The sequence below is a fragment of the Lycorma delicatula genome, chromosome 3 (assembly GCF_047948215.1).
Source record: "Lycorma delicatula isolate Av1 chromosome 3, ASM4794821v1, whole genome shotgun sequence".
Classification (NCBI taxonomy): domain Eukaryota; kingdom Metazoa; phylum Arthropoda; class Insecta; order Hemiptera; family Fulgoridae; genus Lycorma; species Lycorma delicatula.
Genome location: NC_134457.1, coordinates 22534190 through 22549500, shown reverse-complemented (window position 1 = coordinate 22549500; position 15311 = coordinate 22534190). Strand labels below are relative to the sequence as shown.

Here is a 15311-nt window from a genome sequence, read left to right as displayed (position 1 = left end):
CTGACTAAGCCGTAAATGTTTTCTAGATCGAAGAGAATTCCAAATAAAGAGAGTAGGGTAGAAATTTGTGACCAGCCATTAAAGAAATAGGTCAGATAGAGCAAAAAACAGTGGAAGGAAAATGCAAACAAATGACAACAGAAAGAATTTCAGAAAGCGATCTTGTGTGTAATGGAAGATTCCAGAGATGTCGGTTACAAAGAGGAAGGGGAGATGTTGAATTGAAGACTTAGAACTGGAACAAATTAAATACCTTAACCTTGATAGCAAGACAACCAAAAACCATGTAGAAATAAATTTCATATTTGCAGTAGAATATTAAAGTACCAGAAAAGAAGAATATGAGCGTCAGTTCAGTATGTTTGAACGTGATGTGGCAAATGAGAAAAGTACTTCTTTCACTATATTTAACTCTAAGAATTCCTTGCATTTTAAAACATACTAAACAGTTGAATGAAATCATGGAGCTCTGACAAACAAATCCTAGGCTGTGAATTACTTGTAATTGACCTAAGTGATGAGAAAAATAGCTCCTTTGTACACAAGTGCCTAAGCAATAATTTAGTGAATAATACTAATGCTAAAAGATATATCATATTATCATTAAAATAGGACCTGCAAAAGTCGTAGACAAAGTTTGGGAACTAAAAACTGAAGGGCAGGGAAATTATAAATATAAGATATATAGGAATTGTTAATTTAAAAAATTGCTTAAACATATATTTTTAACTTACATTGCTTAACTTCACATTTCCCCAATCTGCATCTTTTAAATTCGTTCCTTTAATCATAACTTTTTGACGTTCGGGTTGCACTCCGGTCAAAGCGAACAGTTGCGCTTTAAAAACAAGTGGATCTTCATCAGTATTAGCTTCAACATCATTGTAAACCTCCTTTCCCCACTTTACTTTCACTGAAATGTGATAAGAAAATAATCAAAATAATTAATAACAATTTACTATATTAATACGTTAAAAAAAAAACCATTATAGGTTAACAATCCTGTAACAACTAATTTAAGAATATTACCTTTGAAAGAAGGCATAGTTGATGGTATAAATACAAATTAATTGATAATAATATACAACTTATGACTAAAAACACATGTAAAGAGTACTTCTAAAATTTAAATGCTCCACGGTAAGTTTGCCACAAAACTTCCAAATCATTCAATTCCAAACGCATGCATATACAGGCTCTGTCGTTTAAGGTAAAAGCGGGGTGGGCAACATCATCATTTGATTACCAACATTTTTAATTCTTTAATGTTAAATAGAAAATTAAATTGTTACGATAAAGGTATGAAGCTTAATATACAATAAATGATAGTAGTACTGTGAAAAGAGTTAACTTTTATCAGTCATAATTATTGTTAATTATATTTACTGGATAAGTAACAATAACGTTATTAATAATGCCTTAAAATTCATTATATTTTTATTGTAGACACTGAGTGCAGTGAAAATAATTTCAGCTTAATTCTTTAATGATTCTATTAAACTAATGGGAAAAGCAGACCTATTGGCAGCACTTGGCACATGTGTATTTAACTCTAGAAGGCTGTTCTAGAAATTTCATCTGCCTTCTGTTTATACAATTGATCGAAAAATTCGGATCCGGCGTATTTGAATCAGTTGTTATTAGAACGGAACAGTGTTAAGGTTGCTGTGCAGGTGCACAACTATCATATTTTCTTGTTTTCCTGAAATTTATTGTGTTGATTTAAGTTGAGTAACGTTTTACAACAATGGATGTTGATAGCAGTATTTCCGAAGGAAACGATTTGCCCGAAATTGACGACTCTAATGTTTACGATAGTAGTGTTCCGCCTAAAGATAGGCTTTTAAATTTATTAGATAAAGTTGAAGCCGCTGTTGAACGTTTAAGAAAAGAAGCTTTGAAACTAGAAGAGGAAAAGGACACTTTATTTACAACTTTGGATTCAATTCGAAATTCTGAGTTGGTCAATCTGCTTGCTGAAAGTGAGTATAAAGCTTATGTCAAAGTTTTTAGGTTTTTTGCTAACCGTTTAATATTTTTTTCAGTATTGTATTTGACTGAATTTAGAAAACAAATTTTAGGTTATTTTAAATTAATTTTTACCTTTTCTTAGTATTTATAATTATTTATGAAAACTTTAAAATAAACGCGTTTAACCTTGAGAAAGGTACGAGGGTTGATAAAATTAGTTGTCTGAATGTAATGTTACTTATTTATAAATTTCTGTATACACCTTTTTTAATTGTTTGCTAATACAGTTACGTAGTTATTTGCCTCTTTGTTTTGAAGAAATACTAATCCTTTGAAACTGGATGTATTTTATGTATGACTTTATATGTTGTCTATTTGTAGCAATGAAATCGGGTATAGTTTTTCATAGTTACAATGTGCGTCATTTCGTACCAAATAAACAAACTTCGACTATATTAAAGTTGGAAATTATATCTTAAGAGGAATACAACTTCAGCCGAAGTATATTATAAAAAAACTATGTGCAAATGCTGGTGCTATTATGTACTGTACTTCCCTATCAGTTCAAGTATTTTCATTATATGTTGAGTATATACAAAAATTTTAGATCATTTTTTATAATATTTTTTACTCACACTTACTGTGGGAAGTATCTATTAAAGAATCCCTCGTGTCATCAAATTTAAAATTAAAGGGCGAATGGAAAGGTCTTTAAAAGTAAAAGAACCATTTTAAAAACTAATTACATTAACTAACTGAATTGTAAAGTACTTTATCTTTGTTTAAAAAACTGATTATTCAATTTGTTTTGAAAACAATACCTTTAAGGTATCTTTATATTTTGTTGTAGGTGGTGTTTCCATATGTGCTTAACTTCTTGAACTTAATATTCCTTTTTTTTAAGCACTTCATGTATGTTAGATTCAATTTTTGATTATGTTCTTCAGTTGTTTAGTTTTTATGAAGTGCCGAGAGTGTTATTTTTTTAATATGTCCCAAAAAAATAATTTGGTCTACGGTAAATCAGTGGATGTTCTCTGTTACAATTCAATAATTCAAGAGATAAAGCAATCCCCAAACATTTCATTCAAAAGTGCCATCTCCTCCTTTATAGTAAAGGCTTCAATAAATTAAGTACAAATCTGAAATTTTAATAACTTTAATTCAAACAAGATATTGAGATAGTCATACTATTCAAATTGTAAATTACAAACATTTATGAGCTTTTCTGTAAGACAGTCCTGTTTGCAAGTCATTACAATATAGTTCATCTTGACCAATTAATGTGTTTCCATCAGTCTCTTCAGAAGTTAATTTTATAATTAGTTTAACTCTACTAAATTTTTATATGTTTTGTGCTGTATTAATTGAGAAAATAATTGAAAACAAAGGTTGATCAAATTACATTTACCATTGAAGAAAAGCTTTTTTTTGAATAGTATTTTAAATGTTTCAAAGTATTAATGTTTTTTAAATTGCCTAGTGCAGATGTAAGCAGTATGCATAGTTGTAAATTTAGAAAATCAGCGTTACAATAATCAGTGTCCCACTATATAATATTTTCTTTTTGGTTGATAATTTCATTTTCATTCAGTTCATTATTGCTCAAAAATCTTCTTTTTTTTGTTATAAAATTTTTTATTTTGTTATATTTAAAAAAGACAGTTTTTTAATTTTGTTGTTCTGCAGGAGAATGCTCTTGAAGAGGCACATAACTTATGATAGTGTTTATGAAATATTCTGTTTTATTTAATTATAAATTCTTAAAAGTCTGTGTTTTATTACTTTTTTTAGATGATCGTGATGATATAACTAGATACACAGAGAGAATTTGTAATCGTTGTATGACAGTTGAAATAATGGTGAGAACAAACAGAGATAAAGTTCAGGAAGATGCATTACATCAAGTTAATTTGTTGATAGACGGATTAGTTGTAAATTTAAGAGGTGATCCTAGTGGAACAAAGATAAGATGTTTGTCTTATATGGCTGCATGTTCATCTTACCCGCAGGGTTTGTCCGATAAAAATTTTGAATCTGCCATTCTTGGTTGTACACTTGATGATCAAAAACGTGTTCGAAAACGTCTTCAAGGCCTACTGGAATATATCAATCGTGAACCTAAATTCTCTGGTATTGAAGATGTTATGCCATAAATATTTTTATTTTCAGTAAGTGAGTTAACAATGACATTTATTATTATGATTGTTAATTAGCATTTTTTGAGAGAGTTTTAAGTATTTGAATTATGAAATAATCGATCCATCCAATGGAGGAAACTTGGTACATTATATTGCTGTAAAAAGATGTTACCAACATGCTGCCTTTTACTTATGAAAATAATCATATTTGATGCATTTATTAAGTATGTATTATTTTTCATATATGTGTATGAATCGCAGTTAAGTTAAAAATTTCTGTTTGTGTAAAAATGGGACATAGAGATTTGGTTGTTGCTTTATAGTTTTTATATTTATACATTTTCCTGGAGTTTGATAACTTTGCTGCATTGCATTGTGAAATTATAGTTTTTCTTTTTTTTTGTAGCAATTCCCTATGCAGGATTTCAGTGAATTAGTATTATTTTTTGAGATCATTTATTATTTTATTACTATACTTGTGCTTACCGTTTATAATTTTCACTTAGTATTTTTCATGTACAGTATTTTTATTTATTGTCAAATTTACTTTATTGTATTACTATTCACGTGCTTCATATTAAATTTTTTCCATATTTCAGTCATTGTTATTTTTTTGTTTGATCTGTTTTTTAAAAGTACATCTTGCAACTGAAACAAAAATAGATCGGTCATTTAGGAATTAACACATGTTTTTTTATGAACTCTTGTGAAAGTAACAGTTAATATTTTAGTAAGAAGATTATTGATTATATGGGAATATCACTAATCAGAATTAAAGTTATGGATAGTTAAAAATTTTATTTCCATTAAAAAAAAATTTTCATTCATTCATTCATTCATTCATGTGGTGCTGTTGTATATGTATTAGTAAGAAATAAGTCATTTAGAATGCCTTGTAATAGTGTCTTGAGAATTGAATTGTGAAATAAGTCCGTAAAATGTAAAATTACCAAAACTGTATTTATGTTTAATAAACCGGCTTTTGTAGATTATCAAAGTTAAAGAACATTAGTTGCAGTTTCAGTGCATTCTCTTGCCAAATTTATTATTGTTAAAATCCTCTTTGTATTATTCTTTCCATTTTAGTAATGGATTCCAATTAAAATATATAAGAAACAAAGTAAGTGTGCAGAATTATTTATTTTGTTATATTTAACAATATTCAATATTAATAATAATAAAAGTACAATTTGTTGGTTTATAATTATAAATAGTACTGTTAATACTGCACATTTAAACTATCTAAAAATGTAATACTTTATTATAGATTTTTTCCCTACCATGCTTCTGAATCGTCTTTTGTATGATGTAAAGTTGTATTATTATTTAACTGCTAAAATTATGTTCTTATAGAATTTCTTACATTTTATAGTGTTATTCTTTGATATTTAGCCCAAAATTCTCTTATATTATATTTTTATTCTACTAACTGTATAAATACTACCTAATGTTTCTACATATTTATACAATAATATGTATGATGAAATGTATTTCATCAATAAAATAATTAGAACTGTGCTAGGTCATAATTATTGATTAATGACACTCCACTTTAATCTCATTTTTAATTGTTCCCTCCTGCAATTTTTGTGAATAATGAACGAATTTCATTTATTATTGTAATTATACATAACAGAGATCTATATGTATATTCTTAATATGTAATGATAATATTATGGTTAATTTGGTAATTTAACTGTAATTAACTAATGTTAGATATTTAATGTTTTTTAAATATATTATTCCTATTAAAAGACTGCTTATGATTAATTTACTATAATCGTTTGTGTACCTTAATTGTTTTTTAACAAACAAACAAACAAGTGATCCCGTTTACTTTTTTCAACTATTAGGTGATATGGTTAGTTTTATTATAAATTTTCTTTTTATACTCTTCAAACCATTAAGATTTACATAATTTTGAATTATTTAATGATTTGACTACATGCAGCATGTTATCTTCTTTTTTTTATCGTAACAGGGGAAGGTGTTGTTATTTTTTAATTTTTAAAATAAAATTATCCAGTATTTAAAAATTGGATATTTAAAATGAAATTGTTTTTAAAGTTTATTTCATTTGAATTAATAATTGTCTTTTGTTATATGTTTTGTAACAGTAATTAATTAATGTGTGCTGATTTATTAAAAAAAATATATATACAGATTATATATATATATATATATTCTGGAAGAAATTGTCAACTTTTATTTATGTTGTTAAAAGTATTTTTTTTGAACTCAAGTAAAGGATTGTTAAATTTGTTGTTAGGCTGTCAGCACCAAAGCACAGTGTTTTAGTGTGACTGATTTTTTTATTTCATAATATAAGATTCAAGGAATCTGAAAAAAAAATGTTCTGTAATTTTTTTTTTTTTTCTCTTAAAGCATGATAAAAAGGTATTTATTGTAATATTATTTTGATAAAAATATTGAAAATTTAACTGTGATTGATCGTATTACAAGATATCAACATGTAAAAGAAATAGTAATTTAAACATGTTTAAGATAAATAAAACAGTTTGAATTTATAAATCATTTTATTTATGATTAATTCTGAAACAGAATGTGTCTAAACTTTATTTGCTGATTGTTAACTTTGACATTTTAATCGTAATGAATTTATGGTATTGGTGTTTATTATATTAAATTTTATGCTTTTTAATTTTTTTATTGTATAATAATTTTTAATATAAAATATATGTTTGATGTATAACATGATTCTGATATTCAGGAATATATGGTATTAGTGAAAATTAACAAATCTAAATCATTTGAACTAATTTTTTACTGCAATGTTTTAAAATTTTGTTAATGTTATTTGTACGAATACCAATATTATTATGTCCTGTGTACGTACAAGTTACTTTAAAATTTATTTTACTGATAATTTTTTTTATGCATCAAAAATAAAAAGTAAATATATAGATGATTTATTTTTAAATTTTAAATTCTATCTTAAGTAACAAAACTTTACTAATATCATTCCATAATATCAAAAAGTTGAAGGCTTGTAAATTTACAACTTGTTTAACACAATTAAACAAAGATTCATTCGTAATATATCTGTATATTACAGTATTGTTTAAATTACAATCTCAGGTAAAATAATCTTAATATAAAAAGTTGATAATAATTATCTTTGTTTTAGTATTTCTGTAGTTTTATTATGTATTTCAGATAACTAAAATCAATGTTTGATGTTATCCAGTAACATAGTTTGTGTTGGGAAAGTATTCAAGGTGACCTGTCTGTAATAAATATTGATTACCTTGAAATCTTTTAACAGAAATATTGTGATTATGAGTTGCCTTAGTAGACATCCTTATTTATGTGGTCATTTATGTTATTACACGTAATTTATTTTAATCTGTGGTTGATATAGATATATATTTGTATTAATGAATAAAATATATGAACAATTTTTATATTGTGCTAATTTCTTGGTTGTTTTTAATTTTTTTTTTTTTTTTTTTAATTTTCACATTTGAATTACATGATATAAATATAAATTTATATTAATATAGTTTAAATATAAAATATTTAATAAATTTAATAATTTACATTACATATATTTTGTTCTTTATTTTTTACCAGGCTTAATTAAAGAAAGTTATGTTTATTTTAATTCTCAAGATTAGTTAATAGATTTTTTTAATTTTATAAATAGCTTAAATAAATATATTTATTAAGTTGTTTCTCGGTTTTCTATTTCAAATAGGAAGATGTGAAACAAGGTGGCTAAATTAGTTACTCCATTGTGTCAGCACTTGCCAATGTTAACATATTTTTGAATTTTAAATATCTGTGATGGTTATTTATATTTAAATAACCATAAACAACTTAGGTTAATAATGCTGAAACCAAAATAGAGTCCATATTCGACTCTAGCACAAGCCTTTTGTGTAAGAGGGGTGTTCAAATACAAATAGGAATTTCATTGCCATAATATACTTTACTTTATTGTAAATAGTTGAATCGTTTTGTGCAACAGGTTAATAATCTTAAGGTTCAAGTTTACTATCCTTATCTACAGGAAAGTGGTTTGCCATAGTTTATGGCTAGCTGATTTGTATTCCCCTGATAATTTTACCATTTTATGCTGTCTTATGCTCTTTATTTAATGATGAACTTTTGTTGCCAATTTTTTTTTTAAGATTGTTGATAGTTTATCAAACGTTTATTGAAACCAAAGATGTGACAATGATAAAGCACTTCTTAAATAATTTATTTTTTTAATAAGTAAATTAAACAACAAGAGATAAATACTAAAAATTAACAAAACACAACTGCTGAAAAAAAAATAATTTCTGACAAACATTGTTGCTCATTTTGTTCTGGTTTGGTTCCATTATGATATTGTATTATACTAGCAAATATCCTGTCTGAATTTTGAAAATCGGGTGATTGCAGAGATAATATAAGAGCATCCCATTGCACCTCCCAAAACAGCACCTCAAGGACACCTTGTTTATTACCAGTTGATGGTGATGATTGATCTAGTTTCACTCAAGGCATAACCCTCATTACTTAGCCTCACATGCTGTCCCCCACGAGAAGCCCATTATTATTAAACAGACATTTTTTTAATGTAAATTTAATTCTATTATTTTTGTAATATTATTCATTCAATGTCTTCGAATCTACAGTTCAAACCCAGCTCACACAGTGATAGAGGCTCACAGTTTATTAATTCAATTAATTAAATGTTTGTGCTGTAACTGGCAAATCTCCAGTACTATATATATATATATATATATATATATATTTACATGTCTATATAGCCTATGACACTCCCAGTAACATAAGTATTTCAACGTGGGGTCATACATTTAAATCATTGACTCTCAAATGTTTTCATCCACTGCCCACATTGAGAATCAAAAATTTTCTAGTGCCTGCAAAATCTTTAAACTTACCATCTGTTAAAAATAATTGCAATCGCTGTTTTTAAAATTTGCCCATAAAAACAGCAATTGCAATTATTGTTTTTAAACGTGGCATATACTATTTCTTAGTTGAAACGTACATTTTAAATGAGAGCAATTAAAACGCATATTCAATAATATTTGGAAGTATTTTTATTAAAATTGCTTACAAAAAAATTGCAGTTGTATCTATATAGTTGTATAACAACAGTAGTGATAGCATATTCAGTATAACAATAAATAATTAAAATAAAGCTTTCAATTGAAGAATTACACTTTCATTAATGTGAAGGATGAATCTGATGTGCTTTAACAAGTTTGTTGATATCAGGCTCAAATTTATTTAAAAACAGCTGTAAGTTGCCATGTTTGGTAACATGCAGCCGATTTCTCTTCTTAAGAAGTTTTTGAAATATCAGGAAAACATTTTTGACTTTTTTTTTTAATAAGCCATCGCCTTCCTATACTGCTTGAATGCTCCCAATTTTTTTGTGGGCCTTCTACTGTCCCCCTGAAGTACTCCAGTGCCCACAAAGGGGTGTTTTTGCCTACTTTGAGAACGAATGATCTAAATTGATGCAGCCATTTAGCTGCTATGATGGAACAAGCACACCCTAAATACACTACACTCCCTTTTGGGGAGTCGTGTCAAAAGATGTCAAGATTGAAATTTTCTTACAGTTTAAAAGTAAAAATGTGATATTGAAGAAAATTTAACGAAACTGTCAGCATTTAAATTACACATCTTAAGTTAAAATGCTGTTGTAGCTGTGCCTAAATGATGATCAGGTTTTTGTTAATTTAAGGGGGAAAAGAGATAAAATTTTATATGATGAAAGATAAATTCTTTGTTAATAAATATCAATTTTTAAGATTCTGTATAAATTGCACTAAAATTACTTTCTAATGAATTTATTACTCTAATAAGGATCTATTTGGGACCACTTTTACTGTATTATGTCAGATAATTTAATCTTTGTAACAGATTTAGATGAAATAAAATCTTATCTTTATTTACAGTTTACGTATATTATTTTTATAAGGTTAGATATTTCATAGACTGAAAAGGTGTTTAGCTTTTGTTGTTGCATTGTAGATCTCATTGCTAGCATAAACATAATGCTCTGTCTGAGATATTTTTATGCAGTGCAGTTTTATAACACATTTTTATTTTATTATTTTAAATACTTTATATTACTTTAAACATATCTGTTTGTTGTATAATTTAAAAATAAATGTCAGTTACAATTCCCTCTCCCCTGCCATTAATTGGATCCATTTGTAATATTTCGCTTATATATAATTAATATTATACTTCATATTAAACTGACTTTTGTTGATAGTAATGATAACTTGTTTTTATAATTTTATTTCATAAATATTCCTTAGCTTAAGTGAAATTGTGATAATGTATATGGAATAGAACTACTATTTCTGTGTAGCTCAGCTGATCTACATAAATTTTGTTACTTCTTTTGCAGACTTTAACAAAATAATTACTGATTTGCCCTGAATTATGTATTAATATAAAATTTTAAATAATTAATATAAATTAATTTTAAATTATTAATATAAAATATATGTTTGATGTATAAAATGATTCTGATATTCAGGAATATATGGTATTAGTGAAAATTAACAAATGTAAATCATTTGAACTAATTTTTTAATGCAATGTTTTAACATTTTGTTAGTTATTTTTACGAATAACAATATATATATATATATATATATATATATATATATACTCGTAATATATGTAATATACTTGTAACCAATATATATTATTGTTAATTATTATTAATATAAATTAATCACTAAATTATATTTATGGATAGAAAATACAGTTTTTTTTCTAGTTATTTATTAATACAATTCAGCACTAATTAAAAAATGTAATTCCTACTTATTTAAATTTCGATAACCATTTTTTATTCAAGTTTCAATGAACTAACATTTTGTTGTTTATTTTTTTTATATTTGTTTCGATTCAGTTTATTTATTCAATTAAAGATTTTCATTTTCTTTGAAAATTTCTTGTGCAATTATTAGTATTGTATTTAATACAAGCTAAATGGTTTTTATTCTTGATTCTACTTAATAATTTATAATTTGTTTAATTATCAGGAAAAACTATAAAAATATAATAGACTGAATTTTACGATATGATGTATTTTTCTCTTGTAAGTGTAGTGCTGTATTATTTTATTAGAAACACCATATAAAATTTTGTATAGAGAAATAATGTTTCACGGTTTTTGGTGTGAGTACTCCAAGTTTTTAACAGTTATATTATTTTTTAAGTTCAAAGAATTTAGCTGATATTTTCTGTCCTGTATTCTTATTTTAATGAGACTATGGAATCTGTATTTTCTTTTCTTTTTTTTTGATAGACCAATTTGATCTAGCCCCATTATCTCAGCCTTAAATTATTTTTGTACATTCCGTATCATATAATTCTATGCCAATCTATGCCCTTACCCTGAATAGTTTTACCAATAAATTATTCATTATAATTTTTCTTCTTAAGCATACCTAATTTTTTTTTAACGTCTCATTGATAACAATGGAATTGTTAACAGTGAAAGAGGCTATTAATGGTGGCCTCTGTAGCGCAAGTGGTAACGTCTTGGTCTTTCACCTGGGGATCCTGCATTCAAATCCTGATCGGGCATGGCATTTTTCATATGCTACAAATTTCCATTTGGGCTAAATGATCATTGTAGTCATTGCCTGCACATTTCATTAAATTAAAAAAAAAAACAAAAAAATAATGAATTTAATAATTTCTTAGTCATACAGTTGACTATTGATAAATTATAATATTGGTAACGTTGCTTGTCTTTTTAAGATATCCGTTGAACTAAAAGTCAAATTCTGCAATAAATCTAACTTCATTGAAGAATATTAAAACACTTTTACTTTCAACAAAAAATATACTGAATGATAATTGAATAATAATTGTATAAGCCAATTAATAAAAAATGCATACCGTTTCAAAACTGTTGTCAAATCTGTTGTAAATCTAAGTGCGTGTGACGGAAACTGACTTTTAGTCTACTATTTTAAGTTTCGTGCTATTTGATTTACTTCATTACAGCAGTATGATTTTAATTATAAATTGGGGGTTAAATATTTATCCATTATCAGTCAGTTGTAGTAAAAGATTATTTTTTACGACCTCATTTATCCATATCAATAATGCTTTAAATAAATATATACTTCAAGACTAGTTCTCAGACTGTGGTGGTGAATTCTTAGGAAGTTTGAAAAGACAGACCTGCTATAATTTTAAAAAAATTACTGTTTTATTTATAGAAAATAGAACATTTTTCTAGTTATGTATTAATAGAGTTCAGCAGTGTAACTAAAATAATTAAAAAGTTAATGTCAACTTTGATATTTACATAATTTTTATATTTCTATTTTGGTTTTATATAAATGGATGCAGTTACATTTCCAGAAGAAACATAATGATTATTAACAAAAAAAAAAATGCCAGCAGTATGTTACTGAGCCAAATGGAAATTATGCTATGTTAAATTTCAATAATTAGTAAGAACCTGTTTATTAGTCATTATTTTATCTTAGATTGGTTTATTTTTAAATTTCTATTCTCTTAGATTTTTCATTCAACTGCCACAATGTAAAGGATGCCATTTATTTTTCAAGTAAAAAAACCATTGTTGAGTTAAAAGCATAAATTGACATTAATAGACAATATTATTTATTAAGAAGTAATATTTATTCTTTCCTTGTAACAATTCAATTGTGTAAACCATAAAAATGAAAGTTTTAAGATGTTATTGTAAAGTAAATTACATACTTTTTTACATCCTTGTACAAAGTAAAGGAAGTATTGTGATGGCGAAACATTTCGGTTTTCAGATTTCAACAGAAATATCCATTGTGACTAGTTTTGGCGTGACCTCTGTACATATGTATGTATCTCGCATAACTAAAAAACGACTAGCCGTAGGATGTTAAAATGTTGGATTTAGAACTGTTCTAACATCTAGTTGTGCACCTCCCCTTTTGATTGTAATTGACTGGACCAAAAAACTTCAATATCTAAGAAATTTGGATTTTGGACTGTTTCATAACTGCAGTAATGCCCTCATTGAGAGCATTTCAACGATATATCATAAGTGATACTTATTTTCGTTGCTTCTAAATTTATAGCCAAATAATATTTTAATTAATGAAATATTTGGATCTTACAAGAGGAAGGCACATCGGTTCAAATTAGACCTAATCTCCTTTTCTTTTTTTTTTTAATTTAAATATTTTGATTTATTAATAATTATTAACCTCTGATTGTAAAAAAAAAATTTACGATAAATAATAATTTAATAACAATTAAAAAAAATATCAGAAGTTATTAATGAAATAAAATTTTATGTACTTTAATCTTAAAAAACTGTGTATATGAAATTTAATAGGCGTACAAGGAAGTCATGTGGTGTCCACATCAGATTTTTTTATAGAATATTATTCGGTTTTAAGTTATTTTCATGGTTTAACATCAGAAGATCTTTTATAAAGTTATTGTATTACTTTATATAATTTGAAGAAAATCTAATCTTTTTGTACCTTAGAAGTTAAAGTAAAAATCGTTATTTAAAAAAAAATATATATAAAAAAATTTGATTTAGCAAGATTGGGATAAATGAGATTGTAAATTATTGTAAATAATTAATAACCTCTGATTGTAAAAAAAAAAATTACGATAAATAATAATTTAATAACAATTAAAAAAATATCAGAAGTTATTAATGAAATAAAATTTTATGTACTTTAATCTTAAAAAACTGTGTATATGAAATTTAATAGGCGTACAAGGAAGTCATGTGGTGTCCACATCAGATTTTTTTATAGAATATTATTCGGTATTTAAGTTATTTTCATGGTTTAACATCAGAAGATCTTTTATAAAGTTATTGTATTACTTTATATAATTTGAAGAAAATCTAATCTTTTTGTACCTAAGATGTTAAAGTAAAAATCGTTATTTTAAAAAAAATATATATAAAAAAATTTGATTTAGCAAGATTGGGATAAATGAGATTGTTTGTAAATTATTGTAAATGAATTAAGTAGTTATAAATTTGTATCAAGTTTTGTGGTATTTAAGCGCATAGTAAATTAACATTCCATTGTTTAGATGTACTTTATCGTTAAAAAAATATAATTTACAATATGGAACTAATATGACAAGTGATAGGAACAACTAAATATTAACATTAGAACATTGTAACATTTTGTTGTAGGGTTCTTTTAAGTATTTTAACACTTATAACCACTGAATAATCATGTATAATTATTTTATACTGTTAATTAACTTGTTTATATTTACTTATGATTATGTCACGCTTATGTAATTATTCTAAAAAGTTAATTAAAGTGAATTATTTTCTAATTATGTTATTGTTTTTTATTAATTTTAATTCTTTAATAAAATGAATTTATTTTTTTATTTGATCAGTATTTTATTTTTGTTATTATTTATTTTTGTGTTCAGGTCTTAGTATATTTCATCAAATGAAATAATCATGTAATTTCATTACCAACATTCATTTTATTGATTAATTTTTTTGATGTAGTTCCCCGTGGTGGTCCTATAATAAGTTTTTACCAGCAGTTGAGTGGCAAATGTTTTTATCAGAATATGATATTGCCTGCACACAAATTTAAAGACATTAAAACATCTTTTTGTCATTATTATTAGGTTAGGATTACTATATAGCATAATGATATTTACAGGCAAATGGGCAATTTAATATTATTATTAAATTTTAATAATAATATTATTAAATCTTTAATAATATTTAATATTATTAAATAATATTAAATATTATTTTTATAATATTTAATTCTAAATATTATTTTCATAATATTTAGAATTAAATTATTCTAAATATTTTCTCATGAAAATAATTTCAAAACTTCTTGTAAAAAAATTGTAATCTTCCTGCATTTCAATGAGTCTTATTGTACATGCTATCGGAGTATCTTTACATGGTTTCTTCTTAATTTCTCTTATTATTTTTATAAAGAAGAAGTTACTTGTGTAGGAAATAATATTTCCTATAAATGGATTGTTTTTGTATAGGCATCTCCAAATTTTTAATAAAAATAACATTTTTAGTTAACATAAAAATGAAGCCAATGTAAAAGAAATTAAGAAAAAAATATATATATATTCTATTTAATCTTCTTTAAATTTTAACCTTTTGAAGTTCATGTTAAACTAGAAGTAAATAACTGTCAAAAA

General features: G+C 25.3%; 2 protein-coding genes across 4 annotated transcripts in view; one reads left to right on the top strand and one right to left on the bottom strand.

The window, feature by feature from the left end:
• Usp14 (ubiquitin specific protease 14) overlaps positions 1-1210 on the bottom strand; it is a 59049-nt gene extending 57839 nt beyond the window's left edge. The window contains exons 1-2 of the mRNA XM_075359532.1: positions 1030-1210; positions 735-913 (exon numbers count right to left, since the gene is read on the bottom strand). Coding sequence (XP_075215647.1) covers positions 735-913; positions 1030-1045 — 195 coding nt within the window. The 5' untranslated portion in view covers positions 1046-1210. The remainder of the gene's footprint in view (positions 1-734; positions 914-1029) is intronic.
• A 363-nt stretch (positions 1211-1573) lies between these two features.
• LOC142321446 (BAG family molecular chaperone regulator 2) lies at positions 1574-14513 on the top strand. Of its 3 annotated transcripts, none has more exons than XM_075359529.1 (3): positions 1574-1982; positions 3766-4142; positions 12926-14513. In XM_075359529.1, exons 1-2 carry the CDS (start codon positions 1748-1750, stop codon positions 4125-4127), a joined length of 597 nt encoding a protein of 198 aa, XP_075215644.1. In that variant the 5' UTR covers positions 1574-1747; the 3' UTR covers positions 4128-4142; positions 12926-14513. The 3 variants fall into 3 exon arrangements, with proteins under 3 accessions (XP_075215644.1, XP_075215645.1, XP_075215643.1); XM_075359530.1 differs by having other exon boundaries at positions 3766-4146; XM_075359528.1 differs by lacking the exon at positions 12926-14513 and adding an exon at positions 7290-7691.
• The last annotated feature ends 798 nt before the right edge of the window (positions 14514-15311 follow it).